Source organism: Lynx canadensis, chromosome A2 (assembly GCF_007474595.2).
Source record: "Lynx canadensis isolate LIC74 chromosome A2, mLynCan4.pri.v2, whole genome shotgun sequence".
NCBI lineage: Eukaryota > Metazoa > Chordata > Mammalia > Carnivora > Felidae > Lynx > Lynx canadensis.
The window spans coordinates 3,995,178-4,017,137 of record NC_044304.2 but is presented as its reverse complement, the minus strand read 5'-3'; the positions used below and the strand labels follow the sequence as shown (position 1 = coordinate 4,017,137).

General features: G+C 62.8%; 2 protein-coding genes across 2 annotated transcripts; one reads left to right on the top strand and one right to left on the bottom strand.

The window, feature by feature from the left end:
• The first annotated feature begins 1,706 nt into the window (after positions 1-1,706).
• On the top strand, positions 1,707-3,650 carry LOC115499166 (3-galactosyl-N-acetylglucosaminide 4-alpha-L-fucosyltransferase FUT3-like). Its single transcript, XM_030292882.1, has one exon. The coding sequence runs from the start codon at positions 2,472-2,474 to the stop codon at positions 3,621-3,623; it is 1,152 nt and encodes a 383-aa protein (XP_030148742.1). The 5' UTR covers positions 1,707-2,471; the 3' UTR covers positions 3,624-3,650.
• Positions 3,651-6,497: 2,847 nt separating this feature from the next.
• On the bottom strand, positions 6,498-20,344 carry NRTN (neurturin). Its single transcript, XM_030292938.1, has 3 exons — positions 20,283-20,344; positions 9,579-9,754; positions 6,498-6,930 (listed from the first exon to the last, which is right to left on the bottom strand). Exons 2-3 carry the CDS (start codon positions 9,745-9,747, stop codon positions 6,506-6,508), a joined length of 594 nt encoding a protein of 197 aa, XP_030148798.1. The 5' UTR covers positions 9,748-9,754; positions 20,283-20,344; the 3' UTR covers positions 6,498-6,505.
• Between the last annotated feature and the right edge of the window lie 1,616 nt (positions 20,345-21,960).

The following is a 21,960-nucleotide window of genomic DNA, read 5'->3' as shown; positions in this document are numbered from 1 at the left end:
GTTTGAGCCACTCAAATATCAATATCAAATATCAATTTTAAAATAGGGGCGCCTGGGTGGGTCTGTCTGTTAAGGGTCCCTGTCTCTCTCTCTCTCTCTCTCTCTCTCCCTCAAAAATAAACATTAAAATGTAACATTGCCTGTCAAAATGTTACATCATGTTAGAAATTGTGGCAAAAGGTACCTGACTTAAAATTTGCTGTTTTAACCATTTTCAAGCGTGCGGTTCACAGCGGCAGTGCAGCCAACACATCGATTTACAAAACTTTTTTGTCACTCCAAATAGAAACTCTTCCCAGGTAGCAAAGACTCCGGGCTCCCTTTCCACCCTCCCAAACCCCTGGTAATCTTTAATCTGCTTTCTGTCCCTCTCAATTTGCCTATTCTCCATGTTTCGTGGAAGTAGGATCGCGGAATCTATGTCCGGCTTCTCTTACAAGAGAAGGGCAGTGCCCTCAAGGTTCGTTACACTACTGGCAGGTATCAGAATATCCTTCCTTTTGAGACTAACATTCCCTGGTGAGGATGGGCCTCATTTTGTGTACCCATTCATCCCTCAGATAACAGCTGGGTTGTTTCCAAATTATGGTGTTGGTGAATCATGCTGTTAGGAGTACAGGTGTACAAATATTTGAGTCCCTGCTTTAAGTTCTTTTTTGCAGACCTCAGGGAGTAGGACTGCTGGCTGCAAAGGCAACTAGCTCCAGGCTTCTGAGCGGCAACGGAGCTGCTGTGCTACATGCGTAATTTTGTTTTACATTGTTTAATGTTTGTTTCTTTTTGGAGGAGCTAGACGAGCAGGAGCGGGGGAGGGGCAGAGAGAGAGGGAGACACAGAATCCGAAAGGCGCTCCAAGCGCCGAGCGCTGTCAGCACAGAGCCCAGCACCGGGCTTGAACCCACGAACCGGGAGATCATGACCTGAGCTGAAGTCGGTTGCTTAACCGACGGAGCCACCCGGGCGCCCCCGTAATTTTTTTAATTTTCTACCAGCTGTATTAAAAAGAGTAGAGAGACAAGGGGCGCCTGGGTGGCTCAGTCAGTTGGGCGTCTGACTTAGCCTCAGGTCATGATCTCACGGTTCACAGGTTCAAGCCCTGCTGTCGGGCTCTGTGCTGACAGCTCGGAGCCTGGAGACTGCTTCAGATTCTGTCTCTCCCTCTCTCTCTACCCCTCCCCTGCTCACGCTCTGTGTCTCTCTGTCTCTCAATAATAAATAAATAAGCATTTTTTAAAAGATTTTTTAAAATCACCTCTGCACACAACACGGGGCTCGAACGCACGACCCTGAGATCAAGAGTCGCCTGCTCTACTAACCGAGCCAGCCAGGCGCCCCTACTTTCTGTTTTGAAGCGGTTTTTGACTCACTTTTTCAACTGAAATTAGCGTTAAAGAGTCTGTTCCTCAGACACGACGGCCACATTTGAAAGGCTCCGTAGCATTACGGGACTGGTGGCCACTGGATCAGAGACTGCAAACACAGAGCGTTGCCCCGATGGCAGAGGGCCCTGCTGACAGTGCCTGATGTGTGGACAGAGTGGGGGACGCATTGGGGGTTATGTCGAGAGGGAGAGTCTGGGCTCTGGGTCATGATGCCTGTGGCTCAGTGTACTTGGGCGAGACATGCATCAGCCTCTCCAAGCCTCAGTTTTCTCATCTAAAACGGGGGACGGGAGGGGCTGGGCTGAAGGAGGTTGCTGGGGCAGAGACAAGGTTCTAGATTTCTGCTCTAGCGGTTGGGGTCTGGGGTCTGCGGTCTGGGAGGACTTTGTGACCACAGGCGGGCACAGGAAGGATCCGGGAATGCAGGGACGCGGGCGGGACCACCCAGCACGGGACCAGAGGGGCTATCTTGGAGCACTACTGAAAGAAACACTGAGTAAATCCAACATCAGGTTCACGCTGGGACCTCTAAGCACTTCCTTTGCTCTCCCCACAAACCGGCCAGGCTCCCGTTCACGGCAGACCTCAGGATTGGCTGTTGCTTTCTTTGTCCAGGAGCCAGGAACGCCCTGTGCCCGAAGCTCTACTCTACCTGGTGAGCTCTCGCCTAACCTTCAAACCCAAGCCCTTTGTACCCCTCCTGGACAGATCCCCGGGTGCAAGCCTCCACTCCAGGGCACTGGGGAAGAGGCTGGGACACTATGGGAAGGGCAGGGTCAAGGTGGGACCTGAGGGCCCTTGGGACCAATGCCACCTCCCTGGGGACCCCTCCCCACATAGGTTATGCGGCCAGGTGGCTGGAGACACTGGGCTCAGGGCCAGGCGCTGTCTGCTGGGACACCAGCGATGCCGCTGTCTCCCTCTGAGTCACCTGGCCTCAGTTTCCTCAACCGCAGAATACAGCTAACAACAGTGCCAGCCTCAGGCCTCACGTACGTCACCTGGCTGACACGTTGGTAACCCACGATTGTCTCCTTTGTTATCAACGATGCCGTCTCCACTCCCCCCTCCTTCCAGCTGCTCTGACCCATGGATGCACTCGGCTGGACCAAGACCCGATGGCCCTGGCAACAGTGTCTCCTCGGGCTGCTGCTGCAACTGTTTCTGGCTCTGTGCTTCTTCTCTTACCTGCGAGTGTCCCAAGACACGCCCTTGTGGTCCGCCAGGTCGGGGGCCGATGCGGCAGAAGCTCTCGACGCGGCTCCCAACGGGTCCTCAGGGACGGTGTCCTCCCAGGGGGCGCCCTGCCCGACCCCCCCTGGGTCCTCTGCCCGCGCGCCCCTGGTGCTCCTGCTGTGGACATGGCCATTCAACCGCCCCGTGCCTCTGTCCCGCTGCTCGGAGCTGTGGCCGGGCACGGCCGACTGCCGGCTGACTGCGGACCGCAGCGCGTACCCTCAGGCGGACGCGGTGCTGGTGCATCACCGCGAGGTCAGCTACGACCCGAGGAAGCAGCTCCCCACGTCCCCACGGCCGCCGGGCCAGCGCTGGGTCTGGTACAGCATGGAATCGCCCAGCCACTGCGCGCAACTGAAGGCCCTGGACGGATACTTCAACCTCACCATGTCCTACCGCAGAGACTCGGACATCTTCACACCCTATGGCTGGCTGGAGCCGTGGCCCGGCCAGCCGGCCTCCACGGTGGTCAACGTCTCGGCCAAGACGGAGCTGGTGGCCTGGGTGGTGTCCAACTGGAGGGAAGACTCAGCCAGGGTGCGTTATTACCACCTGCTGAAAGCTCACGTCCAAGTGGACGTGTATGGGCGCTCCCACAAGCCGCTGCCGGAGAAGGCCATGGCCCAGCAGCTGTCCCGGTACAAGTTTTACCTGGCTTTCGAGAACTCCTTGCACCCCGACTACATCACCGAGAAGCTGTGGCGGAACGCCCTAGAAGCCTGGGCCGTGCCCGTGGTGCTGGGCCCCAGCAGGAGTGACTACGAACAGTTCCTGCCCCCCGACGCCTTCATCCACGTCCACGACTTCCAGAGCGCCGAGGAACTGGGCCGGTACCTGCAGGCGCTGGACAAGGACCACGCCCGCTACCTGAGCTACTTCCGCTGGAGGGAGACGCTGCGGCCTCGGTCATTCAGTTGGGCCGTGATGTTCTGCAAGGCCTGCTGGAGGCTGCAGCGGGACTCCACCTACCAGACTGTGCCCAGCATAGCTGCCTGGTTCACGTGAGCTGGCCGGGCCGGGGCGGGGGTTGCCCCACACCGCACCCCTGGGGACGCACCTGCCGGGACGCGGGTGGCCGGGGAGCTCGCTTAGCTGGGGCTTCACCCGCTGGCCACCTCTGCTGCCAGGAGACCGGCCCGGGCCACCTTTCCTGCCAGGGGCCTCCCCCCCTGGGGGGTCTCACCCACTTGCGAGGAGCCTCACCCGCTGGGGACCCCACTCACGAAGGCACTCAGGCCCTGGGGAACCGGGGAACCGGCCTGGGGGTCCCACCCGCTGGACGCGGTTCTGCTGGGTTTGCTTGTGGTTGCCCTTGCTGTTGTTAACCGCCTGTGGGGTGGCAGGTGGGCAATATTGGCACCAGTCTCCAGATGGGAATGCTCCCAGGAAAACCGAGGTCTTCTCCCTTCTTTTACAACAGCGGTTCTCACCCCAGGGTGGCTCTGCCCTCCAGGGCACACTCGGCCAGGTGCCGTGAGGCTTGTGGCTGTCACAGCTGGAGATGGGGCGATAGCCTCGAGTGGGTGGGGGGCCACGGATGCTGTGCAACAGCCTAGGGTGCCCAGGACGTCCCCCACAACCACGAATGGCCTGGTCCCGGATGTCAAAAGATGGAAAAGCCCCCGAGGTCAAGCCCATCAGGCAGTGGGGAGTGGGGACCAGGCTGCCTGGGGGGTCACTGGGGGCCAGGGGCTGTCCGGCGAAGGAGGGGGGAGGGGCGGGTGTGGTGCCGTGCGAGTAGTCGGGCGGGCTTGTGTGACATGTGGCGACCATGCAGGGTGGGGAGCGTGACCATTGGCGTGAGTGTCCCCGCTGTGTGTGGGCGAAAGCCAGACCCCATGTGCTTTACAGATGAGCGGTGACCTTGAGGTGTCACTCGTAGCGCGCAGTTTTGACCATGACGACTGAACGCATGTGGGAGGGCCGGGCGTCTGTGTGTGATCTGCTCTGCCGAGCCCCATGTGGGTGCCCAGTCTCAGTGCGTGCGTGTGCGTGTGCGTGCGTGTGTGTGCGTGTGCACTACAGGGAACCCAGCCCCAGGGATCTGTGGGGGCTGTCGGGTATGTGTTCCAATTCTCTGGTGGGTCTGGGCCAGCGCCCTGTGGTTGGGATTCTGGAACTGAGTGGGAGATGAGGAACCGAGGTGCCAGGAGGTCCTGACAGGATGCACACACTCGCTCCTCCATCCATACACACGCGCGTGCGCGCGCGCGCACGCACACACACACACACACACACACGGTCATCGGGCTTCAGGGGCCACAGACCTGGGCTCCAAGGTCGATTTTCCCGCTATGGATCCTGGGCTGAGCACCTTCTGTCTCTGTGGCTCAAGGCCATCTGGGATGGGGAAACTGAGGCTTGGCTTCTGCTCCAAACAGATAGGGACCCCGGCTGCTTCTCTGCCACGGCTGAGCTGAGTCAGCCCAAACTAACAGGAACCCACCACCCCAAACCTCAGAGCCAGAAGACTGCACGGGTGGGCGGGGACCCCATCCAGCCTCAGCTCTGAGACTTCCTTCCAGGCAGACCACCCATGGGCTGGGGCCTGGCTGCCCGCCCTGCCCTCGGGGCCCCTGGCAGTCCTGCCCGTTAGCTGCCTTCAGTGGTGCAGCTGGCGACCTGGGCAGCAGGGAACTAGGGATGTTCCTGCTGGGCTGGATGAACCTTCCTGGGGCACCTTCTGATTTGGTCCCTCCAGCTTCGGGATACGGGACTGGGTCTGGGAGGGACACGGTGTGTCCTGCGCTCTGCTGTGCGGGAGAGGACAGGGCCCGTCTCCGGGAAGAGTGAAGGAGGGAAGGGGCTGTGCCCTAGGGAGCCTCGGTGGAGCTGGGGGTGAGGGAAGAGGAGAGGGCAGCACATCCTCAGGAAGGCTGTCTGGGGTGGGGAGGGGGCTGCCCCTCCAGAACCTCACTCGGAGGTGCAGGAGGCCACAGTCCACACCCTCTGGTCCAGGGTGCCAGTCCAGGGGCCCAGCACCCACCCCCTGCCCTGCCCTCCTCCAAGCCTGGGACCCCCACCCCTCCCCACGGTCTGGGAACCCAACACCCTGGGGTGTCCCAGGCTTGCCAAGCATCAAGGTGACACCGCGGGCAAACCTCAAGAGCGCGCCGGGCTTTTTCTGTCCTCCCAGGGGACGCGTTGTTAAATCCCCCCGGAGCTCCGGCCAGGGCTTTTATGGGCCCAGGACCTACGTCCCCCGGGACCCGCTCTGCCCGGGCAGGCGCCGGATTCGGGCTGGACAGGGCTGGCGCCCGCCCCAGACCTATCCCCACAGGGAGATGGGCAGCGCGCATATATTTTTAGCTAGTGAAGGAGATAGTGCTCCGTTCCCTCCGGTGGGGGCCCACCGGCCTGAGGAGGCCCTTTAGGGGAGGGAGGCCGGGTCCACCTGGACCTCGGGCTCGTCATCCGCCTTGGGCTCTCTCTTCCCACCCACAAGCTCGCCCGACGGGGCGGCGGACGAGGGACACGTCGGGGAAGGGGCCCGGGGACCTGCAGGCGAGTGGGAAGGACGGTCCCGGCCGACGTTGCCCCCACTCGCCCCACTCGGCTCTTTGTCCCACGGGAGGAGGACCCTCTTGTCCACCTCCTTTCCCCCAAAGCCCACGGGATCCTCCCACCATCCAGCAGGTGGAGCCCGCCCCCGCCCCCATTCCCAGCGCGGCTGGCGCCTTCTCCCCCCGCCCTCGGGTCCCTCGGAGAGGTGGGCACCCCCGGCACGCGGAATCACGACGCACGCTCCGCTTTCCACACTTTATCTGGAGCGGGTATTGGACAGTCCTGGGGCCTCGACGGCATCGTCTGCGCGGGGGCAGTCTGCGGCCGCGGGGCCTGCCCGGCGGGACGGTGGGCGCCGTCGCGCCGGCGCCGGTGAGGTAGGGTCAGACGCAGGCACACTCGCGCGCCGACAGCTCGTGAACCGTGTGGTAGCGGCTGTGCGCGTCCAGGAAGGACACCTCGTCCTCGTAGGCCGTCGGGCGGCAGCAGGGCTGCGCGCGCACCCGCTCCCGCCGAACCCGCCGCCGCTGGCGGAGCCGCCGCAGCCCCAGGTCGTAGACGCGCGCCGCCGCCTCGCAGGCGCCTGCGCAGTAGCGGAACAGCACCGTCTCGTCGGACGCGTAGCCCAAGCCCAGCTCGCTCACGCGCACCTCGAGCTCGCGCAGCCCGCACGGCCGCGTCCCCGACCGCGCACGCGCGCGCCGCCGCCGGGGCCCCGCCCGACGGCGCGGACGCGGGGGCCTTCCGACCCAGGGCGTCAGCTCGCTCAGCTCCACCGCGTCCGGGGCGCCCTGCAGCAGTGCGCGATCTGCGGGGACAAAGGGCTGCGTCAGCGGGTGGCTGGGGGAGCGCGCCGGACCCTCGCTGTTCCCCGGCAAAAACAGCCCCGCGCTGGGGCGCTGGCGCAGCTGCCGCATCCCCCCCCCCCACCCCCTCCACCCTCTCTGTGCACCCTGTCCCTAAGCACCGTTGCACTGGGACTTTTTCCCTTTCGCAGAGCTGCTCCCTCCTCTCGGCAGGGAAGGAAGGGAGCACTCAGCTGGGGGGTATCCTGGGCCAAATCCCTGTCCCTGATTGGGTCCCCCGCTGGCCCCACCCCTATGCTGGGCTGTCCCGGGGAACCGGCACACCCTTTCTGACCAGTGTTGGGGAGCTCCACACCAGGCTTCAACCGCTCACCCTTGGTTGAGCTGTTAACGAGTCTCTACGTCACTCTTTGGGGCCCACCCCCAATTCCCTCCCCCCAACCCCCCACCCCCCACCCCCGCCGCCCCGTTCCTCCTGTTCCACTGCGTGGTGGGACTCAGTTTCTCCATCCACAGTACTGAGTCAGAAGTTTGGGCTTCAGCACGAGCAGAGGAGCGGCAGGCCTGCATGTGAGGCCTTGCGCGTGGCACCACCTAATGTCACAGCCACCCGCGTGGTACAGGTAAGGAAATTGGGCATCCAACCCGACAGAGACTTGCCTAAGGCCACACTGTTAGCAGGTGGCAGAGACACAGACAAGCCCAAACAGCCTTCTTCCCGCCTCCATCGTGTGCCCAAGTTTGGCCCCCATCCAGTCCTCTTCTCCCACGGTCTCCGGGAGGTGCCCCGAGTCACCGATTCCCAGGGCCCCGTAGCCTAAATTGATTTCCCAAGCGGCTGGACCTGCCCCAGTACCCTGCAGCCTCAGGACAGAAGTATAGACGTGGCAGTGGCAGGTGGTGCGGACTGTGGGACTGCAGGGAGGGGTTCCCAAGCCCTCCGCAGGCGGCATCATACTTGTGGTTGGGAAAGGAGATCCTGAGTTTAGCCCCCTAAGGGCCCCCAGGCCGGCACCCCCGGCTCCCAAAGAAATAGCTTACGGCGTGGCCCAAGTGGGAGAGTCTGTCTGTCACCATGGGGATGTCTGTTCCCACGGGGGGTGAGGGGGGTGTCTCAGGAGTCAAACCCTAGTTCTGCCACTTTCAGCCCTGTACAACTCAGGTAGGTGATGGCCCTGCTCTGGGCCTCGGTGTCCCCTTCTGCTCAAGGAGGCTCGTAGGGTCCCTGCTTTGGCTGAGGCTGGACAGTGGAAAGCGTGGATCCAATGAGCATCATGTGTCCAGTTCCTGAAGTCCAGGGCAGGACTGGGGGGGCTCTGGGGTCAGGTTCAGGCCTGCCTCACTTAATGCTGCCTAAAATTCCACCGTGTTGTGCCCAGCCCTAAGGTATACATTTAGAGAGTTTTCCAGATAAAGCACAGATGCCCAGTTAAATTTGAATTTCAGATAAACAGTGAATAATCTCTTGGTGTTGCTGCCCTGCCTCCCTCCAGCAGGCCTGGCCACCGGCACAGGGGCTGGAACAGAGGGGTGAGGTCAGCAGCAGCTTCTGCCCCTCCTCCTCCCACCGCCCCAACCGTGAAATTTCACCATCAGCGCATTGGTCTCGGGGCCTAACACTGGGGCTCTGAGGGGAGTCCGTGGTCACTCGCTTCCCTTAGGAGGGCTGTGCCCAGGGACGGGGTCCAGGGAGGAAATCACCGGCCCACGGACCGAGCCCCTTCCCGGTGCCTGAGATTTCACCACGGGTGTTGTGCCCTCGGGTTCTGGAACACTAGCGTTTTGGGGCCTCATCCGGGGTCTCTGGGACCCGTGTCCTGGAAGGACTTTGACGCCGCAGGAAGAAGCGGCCAAGCGGCCGACGGAAGTGGAGCCCGTGCCGCCGGCTACCCTTGTCCATTGTAAGCCCAAGAAAGGAGGATTGTGTGGGCCCACAGGGCCGGCGAGGACTTGCACGCAGGCGTGCCCGTCGCCCCACCCACAGGCCCGTTGCACGCGCCCAGACGTACACCTCGGTCACCCGCGCGGCTCCGCGTGGACACGTGCGCGCGCGCGCACACAAGAGGTGGGACCCATGCCCGGCCCGTGCCTGGCAGGAGGGCAGAGGGCAGGTGCCTGGAAGGAGTGGGGAGTTGGGCCGTGGGGGCCACGCCCCTCCGGGGGGGAGGCCGTATTTCAAGTCTGCATCCCCCGCCTTCTAGTATGTCCTCTCTCCCAACTCCTGTCTCTTTGTCTCTGAGCCTTTATGCCTCTGTTTCTCTCCCCAGTTCTAGGTCTCTCGTGTCTCCCCCTCCGCTTGGTCTCTGTCCACCGGGCAGGTCAGTGGGGGCTCGGGTGCAGCCTCCGGCTCCGCACACTCCCCGCTGTGCGGTGGGGGCCTCCGGGCCCGATGCCCAGGTCTAATCTCCATCTGGTCCCCTGGTCCCCTCGGGGCCAGAGCCTAATTCCTTATGACAGCTGAGCCAAGAGACCCCCCGCCACCCGGTTCTCAGCCACCACCCCCGCCCCCGTGCCACCCCTGCCAGGCCGCTGGGAAAACTGGCACCCCCTACACCCCATCTAAATAAGCCTCCGTGGCCCCTGCCGGAAATTCCACCGTTGTGCCCGCCCCTGGATCCCGCCATCTGACCCGCGACGGGGAGGGGCTTACACTGGGCCAGACGGGCGATCCGGGCGTCCAGGGTGCGAGGTGGCCGGCGCAGTGGGGACAGCGCGGGTCCCAGGCGGTGGCTGAGGAGCAGGCCGTCCCGACACATCCAGATGGAGAGCACGGAGCTGCAGAGCACCGAGGCTAAGGCTGCCGCCTTCCAGCGCTGCATACTCGGCCTGCGGGCACGGGATGGGCAGCCACATGGCCTCCGTCCGTCTTTCAGGCGACAAACGGGCACGGGGCACTGGGCCAGACACCGGGGACATGGTGGGGCCCCTGATTTCAAACCACTTCTGCTTAATGATCAGATATAACATAGAAATGATTCATCTAGGAGCCACTGAACAAGGTTGTGAAAAATGCTGCCAAGGAAAGGGGTGGGCGGGGTGCCAGGGGGAACGGGGGAACCACCCCCACCTGGGGGGTCCCACAGTGCTCCCCTGAGGTGGAAAGCTGAGACTTGAACGATAGTAGGAGTTGGCCAGGCAGAAGAGAATGGCATCGCAGGCGGGGGAACAGCCTGTGCAAAAGTCCCGAGGCTGGACTGAGGTTGGCCAAAGCACCCGGGAGGCTGGGGTGGGCGGAGCCCAGTGAGCCTGGGGGAAGACTGGAAGCAGGGGAGGCCACTCCCAGCAGGGGGCACTGTGGGACCAGGGTGTGGTGGAGATCTGGTGATTTACAGCACGTTCTAGGAGGCAGGATCCCTGGGGTTGAGACTTCCTCACATAGTGAGGTCCTTGGGAGTGACTTCCTGTCCCTCTCTGAGCCCGGGTCCCCCCCACCCAGACACATAAACTGATGCTCAGAAGGGGCATCTATGGACCACAGCTGCACTCGACCCACCCCCAGGCTTTGCACAAGCTGGTCCTTCCTCCCAGAATATTCTCTTCCCCTCCTCCTCCAAGCCCCCCATTCCCCTCTCAGTCTCCGCCTGGAGGGCGCCTCCCCGTGGAAGCCTTCTGTGGCTGCTCATACTCCCCAGCCCCGGACGGCGCAGGTGTGCACCCTCTGGGCCACCACAGTGCCCTGAGCTCCCCCGCCCCGACCCCCGTTAGGTCACCGAGGACTCCCTGCTGGGATCGCCTAGGCGAGTCCGCCCTGAGTGCACACAGTAGGTGTTTCACGACGCATGCGCACCCCCGCCCACCCGCGCCGGGACCTCTGCCGGCCGCTGGTTTACATTCCCAGCCTGGCCGTCTGGTGCCGGCCCGCGCGGGGCCTGGCGTCCGGCCCGGTGTAAACATTTGCACGGAGCGCTGAAAGCCGGGCTGGACGCGGGTCAGCAGCGCCTGTGCGCGGCTGTCGGGTGCCGGGCACCCCCGTGCGCGCACCTCGGGCCGCTAGTGCTGCCGGCCACCGCGCGCAGCCGGGATTTGCGTGAGATTTGCACCTCGGTTTTGCATGGGCGCCGCCCTGGGTGGTTAAGCGCAGGGCGTCTGGAACCGCCTCTCCCCGCCCCCGCCCCGTGGAGGCGCGGGCGCAGGACCTACAGCCTCCACCCAGCAGCAGGGGACATTAATTAAGCGCCTGCTGTGTAGCAGACCCCGTGCTGAGCCCACGAAGGAGGCGCCATGATCGCCGTTTTACAGCTGGGGAAAATGAGGCCCAAAGCAGGTAGGGTCTTACCCAAGGGCACAGCTAGGAAAGCATCTGGGATTCGAACCCGGGGTCTTTGGCGGGACCCACACGCATGGGCTGTGCTGTGCTTGGGAGCGGATGCTGGGTCATCCTGAGGGCTTGCCGCTTTGGGGGTGTGTGGTAGGGCCGTTTGCGCGGCTGTCGGTGGTGTTGGTGGAGAATGAGCTTCCTCCCCCACAGGGGGCGTGCAAGCAACCTGGGGCCAGCCTGGAGATCAGAGGTCACAGGGCTGTGCCTGGCACGTGGGAGGAACAGCGGTGACCCATGTGGCTGGAACAGAGTGAGTGAGGGGGGAGGGGAGTCCGGAGAGGGGCCCGGGGCGGGTCCTGCAGGGCGGCGGGGGCCACGGGGAGAATATTTCATTGTCAAATTTGTACAGCAAGCGGGAGACAACCCCCCCCCCACCGAAGTTGTCAGGTGCCCACACCGCGCCCCTTTGCTCTAAAAGTGCCCCTGCTTTATGCCGGGTCCCCGTGGGCCTCACCTGGGCAAGGCCCTCTCTGGACGCCCAGCACCCCGCCAGCTCTCACACCCACGTTTTGAGGCGGGGAGATGGGGGGTGCCTCAGTTTCCCTGTGAGGCTGACCGAGGCCCCTGCATGATGCCCGGCTCTAGTCCTCTGTTTCTGCTCAGGGCTTCCCTCGGGGTGGGGGTGAGGGGGTGGGACGCTGCCAGGCCCGATGGGACTCCGGCCGTGAGAAGGCCAGGCCACGGGAGCCCCTGGTGTCCTTGGAGCCATGGGACCCCCCGGAGTCCTGATGGGGGCCGGAAAGCAGAGGGCCGAGGCTGGAGGGGGCCAGTAGGCGCAGCTGATAAGCGGCTGCTAACAATAGGCCTTTCAGCACGGGGGTCACCCAACTGGTTTGTCTCTGGCTGGGACCTGAGCCAGAGGGGTGCCGCGGGTGTGGCCGATGGCTCGGGGAGGGGCCGGTGTCCACCATCAGCCTCTCGGTGTCGTGGAGCCCCCGGACCTGGGGCCGTGTGCTCCCAGCACACGTGGGGGTCACACGCTCGGCCTTCTTGTCCTCGGAGGCACGCTTGGGTGTCCTCACTCCCATACACACCCAGACACGCCTGCCTGCGCCCACTGGGACCGGCTGTCCCTCGGCCACTCAAACACGGTCCCACTGATGCTCTGTTTTCACACTCAGCCACTCGAATCGATGGGCCTCACGCACTCGGGCGTTTCCACACACGTTGGGACTCACACGACCACCCCATCCCACTCACTGGGGTGGCTGTTCTCACATCCATATACAAAGACGACCACATTGATGGGCTGGGGCATTTTCACACACATCCAGCAACATTATTACACCCCCAGGCATGTTCACAAGTCTTCCTCAAGCAAGATGACACCGACGGACAAAAACGCGGTCAGTAACTCGGATGTGTTCACACCCCCACCTGAAAACGTGGTGACACTCTCGTTTTTGAACACAGTCACCAGCTCAGCCCCTTACGCGGCACGGATCACTACCGGGGTCACTCCGTCCCGCTACTCACGTGCTCCAACCCCCACCCCGGGGCATGTTGCCACCCACACCCCCACGCTCTGACAGCCACGCTCACACCGGCTCACACACTTGCACGCTTTCACACTGGTACGCCCTCACCCAGGATAGGCCGGCTTCGCTTGCACCCGATCCGGGGAGCTGTCACCCCCCCGAGCGCTCGCGCTCCCAGCCACTCGGGTGTTCTTAGCCTCTTGCACCCTTGGGGGCTCCCACACCAGCATTTTCAGACTCTCCCGAAAGACACACGTCGTCTCCGGCATGCTGCGTGGAGAACGGGCACGGCCGCACATGCACGCATTGCACGCACGCACTGGGACCTCTGTGCGCCCAGGGACACATACCTACAGCCTCAGGGGTGTCCAGCCGCGTGTGCATCCTGGCCTGGGGCCTAACTGGGGCCGCCCGTGCTTGCTCCTGCCACTCCCACACCCCGGCCACACACTCACACACATGGGGGCACGCGTGTGAACACCCGCTGGTGTTGCCAGGCGGTCAGCTCTGGACGTTCCGGGGGCGAGCGAGCGGCATAGACGCGGAGTGCCGTGAGTTAGGTGAGCGGGAGGGAGGCTGCTGACCCAGGAGCGAACTGCCCTGTCCTGACGACTGGTACACGGCCCAGGTCCACGCAGCTCGGGTGCCTCCCACGCTGCCCAGACGGGGCCCGGCCAGCGGTCTCTTCTCAACCTTCAGAAAATATCCCGACCCTGGAGAGTCCTCACTGCCCAGGGACGGAAGCGTTCTTAGGGGCCGTGACAGTCCGAACTTCGCCATTGGGATCAAGGAGGACTTCCACATCTAGCCGGAGGCCACAACGTGCCCAGGGCTGGGAGGAGACTCAGAGAGGGGTGATGAGTAACCCAAAGTCACACAGCCAGGCGCTTCCGATCACCCAAGGAACAGCCGGGGTGAGGGTGTGGGCATGTGGGTGTTTCTAGCAGCTTCCGTGCTAGTGCCAAGAATGCTGCTCATTATCCTGGTGCCCAGGGAACGCCCTGAGGCTCCACCTTTCCATGGAGCTTCCCAGGAGACGCAGGCCAGGCATATGTGTTCCTAAGATCAACAGCCTCCTTCCTGCAGAACTCCTGGCCTCAGGGTGCTTCATGCTCCTTCCCAGGGAGAGGAAGGCTGGGAGGGGACCCTTCCCTCCATCCACTCATCTCTGTAGTCCCAGGGAGGCCTAGAAGCGGGGTCTGCCTGCATCTGGCAAACTCCTACTCATCCTTCAGAGCCCTGGCTCCCACATGCCCTCCTCCGGGAAGCCATCCCTGCTTCCCCCCTTGGATCCCCAGCCGTGGGTCCCTCCCTCTTACCCAGTCCTGCTGGCATAGCGTCTGGGTCCACAGCTGTCTTCTGTGGACTGGGGGATTTGGGAAGGACAGCCTGGGCCGGGTTCTTTCAAGGCAAGGGCAGGCAGGCTTCAGTATTTCTATTCACAAAGGCACGCACCTGCTCCAGCTCTGCAGTCCCCATAGTTTTGCTCACAGGGTGCCTCCCTCCGCGTCCAGCCTTGTCCTTCTCCACCTCACCCCTGGACGCATCCCCGACCTTCCTACGGGGGGGGCATCTCCCCGAAGGGGGCCACTCAGCACCCAGGACACTAGCGAGGACCCAGGGGAGCCTGACCGGTGGCTGCTGGGACCGTCGTCACTGCCCACGGGCCGAGCAGCCATGAGGACGGATGTGTGGGCGGCCCGCACGTATGGGTGAGCTTGTGAGAAGAGGCTTGCAGATCCGGGGTTCTAGATTCTAGACAGGCTGATTTCCGATCCCTGCTCTGCCTCCTCCCTGCTGGATGCCACGGGGCCAGCTGCTGCCGCTCTGAGCCTCAGTTTCCCCATCCGTACAACGAGCTGCCCGAGACACCCTCCCACATTTGGAGGGCCATCTAATTCAGTGAAGTCCCGCAGGCCCGGCCGATGGCAGCAGGCTGGGCCTCAGACAACGTGCTGGCACGCTTCCTCCCTCCGCGCGGACAGCTCCAGGGCTGGTGGCCGGGCCCGTTTCTAGGGCAGCCCGGCTCCTCTCCGTCCCCCTAGGTGGCTCCTGGAGGTCCCAGTGATGGGGAAACTGAGGTCCCAGCAGGGGCAGGACTTAGGTTCTCTCAAGGCAGGACTCAATGGTCCTGCAAAACAAGAAACAAATTCCGCAGCCCACAAAAATGTGCCCCCTCCCTGGGAGGCCCCAGGGCCCAGCCCCGCCCCTTGGTGGAGGTGGGGAAGCCAGGGCAGCCGCGAGCCGGCGACACACATCTGGGGGTAAACCAGGAACATCTGGCTAGCACAGCTGGTTCCGATGCCGCGTCTGCAGGGGCTGGGGGCCAGCCTGTGGGGCGGCCTCATGGGGGGGGGGTGCAGTCACAAACACCCCCAGCCAACCTTCCAGGCCCAGCCAGAGGTGGGGGCCCGGCCTCTCTGCTTCCCCCAACCCAGAAGCTCTCTGTTGCCTGATTGCTAGAACCATCGCTGGCTCCCTGCTACTCTGAGAATCAAGTCTGAGCTTCTGAGCTTGACTTCAGGGGCTCCGGGTCTGTCTTCACCCAAGCGAAGCCAATGGATGTATAGACAGAGTGACTTCTGGGGACACCTGTGCTGGTGGAGTGACTATAAGAATAGCTAACACCAGCACTAGTGAACAAGCCTACCGCTGTTGATTTTTTTTTAATGTTTTAAAAATGTTTATTTATTTCTGAGAGAGAGAGTGCGAGCGGGAAGGGAGACAGAATCCCAAGAAGGCTCTGAGCTGTCAGCACAGAGCCCGATGGAAGGCTCGAACTGAGGAACTGAGAGATCATGACCTGAGCCAAAGTTGGACGCTTAACCGACTGAGCCACCAGGTGCCCCTCTTTCTTTTTCTTTTCATTTTTTTATTTTATTTTATTTTATTTTATTTTATTTTATTTTATTTTATTTTATTCATTCATTCGTTCATTCATGGAGTGAGTGAGCAAGCATGAGTGGGGGAGGGGCAGAGAGAGAGAGGGAGAGAGAATCCCAAGCAGGCTCCACATTCTGCTGGAGCCCCAGGTGGGACTGGATCTCAACCGTGGTGAGATCATGACCCGAGTGGGTATCAAGAGTCGGAGGCCTAACCCGCGGAGCCGCCCAGGCGCCCCCTACTGGCGCTGTTCCAAGCACTTTCCTCATAGTAACTCAGTGAGGTATGGACTATTTTCTCTCCATTTCATAGTTGGGAAAACCGAGGTCCAAAGAAGTGAAGGTACCGGCTCAAGATCAAGCAGAGTGTAAGTGGCCAAGCTGAGATCTGAACACAGATGGTCAGGCAAACTCCTCCTCATCCCTCAAAGTCCCAGCCCCGATGCCCCCTCCACACTCTTCCTCACTGTACCATATGACCTCTCTAATAACAACAACATCAACGCCCTGCCACGTGGGCTGTTATGTTAATTTAGTGCCAAACAGTGTGCTAAGTGCTCTCTGCGTGTTTAATTGTGCCCACAGACCTTGGAAAAGATGTTGGTATTTCCCACACGGGGAAGCTGAGGAGCAGGGACATAGAGCACCTTGCTCAAGGTGACGCAGAAAATAAGTGGCTGAGCTGAGGTTGAACTTAGGTCTGACTCTGAACTTGTTCTCTCGAACGCCTCCACGGTCCCTGGGACCTGGGTGGCAGGGGTAACGCTGAGGGGCAGGGGGGCAGTGGGAGGGCATGACAGGTCCTGCTGTTTGGGAGAAGGTGGGGCTGAAATCCACAGCAGTAAGAGGCTTTGGCAAAGACACGCGGCACCGCAGAAATAGCGAGTCAAGTGCCCGCGTGGCAGCAAACCCAGTGTGCCGGGCTGAGCTCTGCCCCCCACACGCCACATCAGCACTTATGGAGTGCCTACTGCGTGTGGCACCCGGCAGAGAACGCGGGCTGACCAAGGCTAACCTGGGCCGCACCCCTGCCACGCTCCTCCCCATCCAATCAGGGAGGGGGGTCACAAGTGAGAAATAAACAAGGTAATTGAGATGCTGGCAGTTCCAAGAACAAAACGAAACAAGGCGAAGCGACAGTGACTGTGGGGGGGGCGGCCTTTAGGTCGAGTGGGCAAGGGGGGCTTCTCAGAGGAGGCGGCATTGGAGCTGAGACCAAGTGGAGACTCGGAGCGAGTGTTCTAGGTGGAGAAGCTGCAGGACCAAAGGATCACGGAAGCAGGGCCAGGCCCGTTGAGGGCGACCAGTGTGAGGAGCGGAGGGAGTCGGGGGACGGTGTGGGGAGATGAGGGCGGGGAGACGATGGGGCCGTGTGACCCGCGGGACCGGGGCTCGGTTCCCCACCGGTGCCTGGAGTCCTCTTCCAGAACCTGCGGCTACGCAGGTGTGTTCTCAGGGAGGCCGGGCTGGGGAGCCTGTGCGCTGGGGCCCCCAGCTTTTCAGACCCGCCACTTCCGGCCCCGCCCTCTGCGTGCGGCCGGCCTGTAAAATTCCCACCTTGACCATACCAGACTGGCCAGGCTGGCCCGGGGCGGGCAGGAGGGGGCTCCCTGGGGTGGGATAACAGGATCAGCCTAATTAGGCCTGGCACGGCTGAGCAGCTGGTGTGGGGCCCGGAGGGCGGCACAAGGGACGTGGGTCCTCTGCAAGTAGCCCGGACGGTGCCACTCCAAGCTGGCCATTAGACAGAAGGGGGACCAGAGGCACAGACCTCAGGCGTGACTCAAACCCTAGCGCTGATTTCCTGGGAACCAGGGCACCTGAGTCCCCAGAGTTCAAATCCTGCTTCAGGTCCCCAACACACTGAGCTTCTGAGCCTCAGACGGTGCCCTCTCTCTAGGCCTCGGTTTCCCCAACTGGGAAGTGAGACCCACCTGTGGCAGGCGGGAGCCCCTGGTCTGATTTCTTCCGGCAACAGCCCGAAGCCCGGTTTCCCTTGGATGTGAAGGGAAGATCATTCTGCTCCTGGATACCTTTGCTGAAGTGCAAGTGTGCCTGTTACCTCCCCTGAAAGTAACCTCCCAAAGGTGTCTGGGGACAGTAATGGTGCGGCCGTTGGTGGCAGGGCTCCTGGGCCTCGTCCTTCGAGGAAGACAGACTTAGACTCAGGGTAGACCCAGAGTGAGGAGCAAAGGGTGTACCTCAGGATAGGGGGATCAAGGGTGACTTCCTGGAAGAGGGGCACTGGGGCTGGGGCTGTGAAGGATGAGTAGGAGTTTTCCAAGTGGGAAAAGAAGGGGAATTCCAAGGAGCAGGAATTGCACACGCAAAGATCCGGCTGGCTGGTTCATCGGGAGCCTCTCATCCACCCCCACCCCCCACCCCCAGGTGTATCAGGCACCAGGCTTGTCTGATCCTGTGCTTCAGCCCAGCACATAGTAGCTCGATGCTTGGGAGATACGTGGAGCATGAGGGAACGATCCCCTGGCTAGCCCAGCCTGAGTTTCCTCAGCTGTGAGCTGGGGAGAACCAGCCTCCTCCTGGGCCCGCCCGATGCTTACTTGGTGCTCACGAAGCAGAGTGAAGACCCCATCTTCCCTCCATCTCCCCATGTGGGCCTCCCCCCAGAGGCCCAGACTCCCCGCTCCACCTCGGGGACCAGGAAGGATGCATCTGCAGAGGAATCTATAGCCTCAGCAAAGAAGGCTGGGCCCAGTGATGCCAGAGGCATTAAAGGCCCATTCCTCTCTCCTCTGGGTTTCCAGCCCTAACCTCCAGGAATCCGTCCTTGAATGCCCCAGCCCAGTTCTCCCTGTGCCAACCTTTCAGAACAGCCTCTCCCTCCCACACTCACCTAGACACCCTGGATTTTCCGAAACCGGCAGTGCCATTTTCTGCCTCCAGATCTTTGCATGTGCAGTTCCTCCTGCCTGGAATGCCCTTTCTTTTCCCACTTGGAAAACTCCTACTTATCCTTCACAGCCCCAGCCCCAGTGCCCCTCTTCCAGGAAGTTTCCCTTGATCCTCCTATCCTGAAGGAGACCCTTTGCTCCTCACTCTGGGCTCCACCCTGGGTCTACGTCTGTCTTCCTCGAAGGACGAGGCCCGGGAGCCCTGACACCAACAGTCAGCCACACCGTCACCCTCCAACAAACATTTGTGGGAACAATCTCTTGATTGTGTCCTTGTGCCTGGCTGGAAACTCGTTTCTTCTCCTGCCCCAGACTCTTGAAAGCTATATCCTCTGCTCCTTTCCCAAAAACTGAGGCCTGAAACCTAAGGGGACAAGCACTGACGGCAGAATTTCAGCCAGTGTGCCCTGCCACGGAGGGGGGTGTTTCCTTTGCTTCCCTGTACCCCTAGAATTAGCTCTTTGCAGCTCGTCACTGGGAGTGGTCTATAAAGCCCGGGGTTGGGGGTGGGGGCCTTCAGAACCCTGAACCTCAGGAATCCTAGGATGAAGGGAATGGGGAGGGGTGTCCAAAAGGCCCCAAGGCAAGGGGTTAGGGTGGGGGTAAACTGGTAAAGCTGGGAGTCGTCCCTCCACTGACATCCGCCTAGACCAGTCACGCCCCACTGGGGCTTCCTCAGCCTGGGGCACTTGAAGACAGACAAAGAGTGTCATGGAACACAGAGGGGAGGATGTTGGGCAGAGAAAGGGCAGGGCGGGCAGGCAGGAGTGAGGAAAGTCGGGGGTCTGGCCTCCAGCAACCCCCCCCCCCCCGCCTCCCAGGACCCTGGCCCTTCTCCCCAGATCCAGGCTGGGGTCCCAGACTTGCAGGTCACCACAGGCCCGCTGAGCCCAGCAAGTGACGACACCACAATGCACGCTGTTTCTTGGGGGAGAGGGTAGTGGCGCGCCAACCCCTGGAAGTGGCCGTTGCCTTCTCCAGTCCCACCCCAAATCCGCCCACTGTCTGCAGCCACTTCTGCCTAATGACGCCCAGCCCACAAACTGCACCTTCTGGGAGGACTGTGAGACTATCCTGAGCGAGAAATGCCTTTTCTAAAAAGCAAGGAAGGCACGGCCCCCTCTCCTTCAAATCCAGGCTTTGCCCTTAAGGGACTACCCTCCCCCCCCCCCAAATAAGGGTTTCGCGCCCTCTTGTGGCTGAACAGGCGGCTCCAGGAGCCGAGAGAGCCGGGCCCTTACCGGAGGACACCGTGTCCCCGGAGGCGGCGGCGGCTGGAACGCACCACTGACAGATGTTTACTTCTGCGGGCAGCTGGGCCGCGACGGCAGCTCCCCGGCTGGGGTCTGCGGATCCGAATGCCCGCCCCCCACAGGCCCGTGCACACCACAAGGCAGCGCGGCTGTCTGGGTCTCGCTCTCCTAGAGGCTGGGGAGAGGATTCGGCTGCCCCCGCTTCAACCCCTGTTCAGACGCACGCTTGGGGGTCCAAGGAGGCGGAGGCGCTCTCGTCCCGTCGGACAAGGACCCTGGCCAGATCCTGGCTTGGAGAGGCACCTAAGATCGCCCTGCCCACCTCTCCCCCCGGCCGTGCGCGGACCTGTCGCCCCCTTGACCCCACATTCATACACATACCGGTTCATGGCTGGAGGAGGGAAGCCACCGGTCTATCCCGAGCCCCAGTAAGCTCCCAAACCTCCGTCCAGGGGGCCGGTCCCCCCTCCCACCACCGGTGCCCTGCGGGTCCCCCTCTGCCCCTGCTTACCTGCTCGGGGTGCCCGACTACCCGTCAGTGGTGGCCGCGCCTGCCGCCCGCGCCGGCCCCAGCCCCTGCCCCTGCCGCCGCGACCGCCATCCGGGCCGCCTGGGCCCGCGGCGCCCGGGGGGGCCCGGGCCGGAGGGGGCGGCCGCGGAGGGGACGCGGCGCGGGCCGGCCCATGGGGCCCCCCCCGGGCTCGATCAGCCGCGGGCTGCGGCCATCCCGGCCGGGCTGGGGCTGGGGCTGGGGGTGCCCTGGACGGCCGGCGGCTCCGAGAGCGCTGGGTGCGGGGGCGCACGGACGGCACGGGCGGCCTGGGCGCGCGGCGCTGGGCTCCGGGGCTGCGGCGCGAGGGGCCGGGGCGCTCGGAGCGGCTCCACCGCGCGCTCTCCCGCCGCCTCCGCCGCTCCCGCCGCGGACGGCTTGGCCGGCGCGGGGCCGGGGGCGGGGCCGGGGGCGGGGCCAGGGGCGGTGGCTCGGGTTTCCCGGGACGGGAGCCGCCCCCGCCTAAGGGGGGGGGGCGGGAGGAGCGCAGGTGGCTGGGGTGCAGAGGTGAAGGTGATCTCCCCGGGCCCCGGAGACAACGGCGGCGCCCCTCTGGGAAAGCCGGGGCCCCAAGACGTCCCCACAAGGGCCCCCTTCTGGGAAAGGAGGTACAGCGCCCCCGACGCCAGTACCCGCGGCTTTCAGCGCCCCACGCTCGGTTGAGGATCTGGTTTTACTGCCAGGCTCCCAGGTCCTGCCTGGTTCCCTTCCGGAAGGCAGGGCCCCAAGATGTACCCTCACCAAGGAAGCCCTTGAAGGAAACTCCCAGAGTAGCTGCCCCCTAATTAGCCGTTTCCCACCCCTACTCCAGAGACCCCGACGGCGCATCTTCCATGAATCTGGGTCCCCAAGAAGCACCCCGCCCCCAGATCCCCCTCCAGGGAATTGAGAGTTACAGCACTACCCAAGACGGCGGTGACAGCGGCCCACGATCTCCTCCCACCCCACTGATGATTGTGGGGTCCTCCCAGTCCTGCTCTGGGTCCTCTTTCCAGAAAGCTGAAGAAGCCCCCACCCCCCCCCCCCATGACAAAGCCGTTCTAAGGAACTAAGACCTGAAGTTTTTCCCCGAGACAGTAATCGATACCCTAAGACCGATGATACCCGCAGCCACAGAGCCCCTCAAGTGGCCGTTCTCCCCATTCTGACCTCAGAGCCCTGCGGGGGATCCCTTTCCCACCCCAGGCGCTCCACGGCGCTCTCCTGGGAATCAAGACCCCGCGCTGCCCCTCCCACCTGCGAGCCCAAACCCACCGCGCCCCCTCCTCGACGGCTCCGCGTTCCTAAAGCGCCCCCTGGCGGCCCCAGCCGACTCAAGGGGGTGGGTGAAGAGGCGGGGTGGGCGGGGCTGGAACCTCCGTGGCCCCGCCCCACCCCGGCCTAGTTACCGAAAAACACCCGCCCTCGGCCCCCGCATAGGGCTTTTTCCCGCGCGGTCCCGGCCGCCTCCCGCGTTCCTTGGGCCGGGTGCTCTGGTTTCTCTCTACTGCCGCCCGATTTCTTGGGGCCTCCTCACTCTGGCCCAGGCCGCCCGCGTTCCTCTGATGCCAGCAACCCTGGGGTTTATACGGACCTTAGACCTTCCCAGGACCCGCCGCACACACACACCCTCCCCCCACCCCGCCCTCAACACACACAC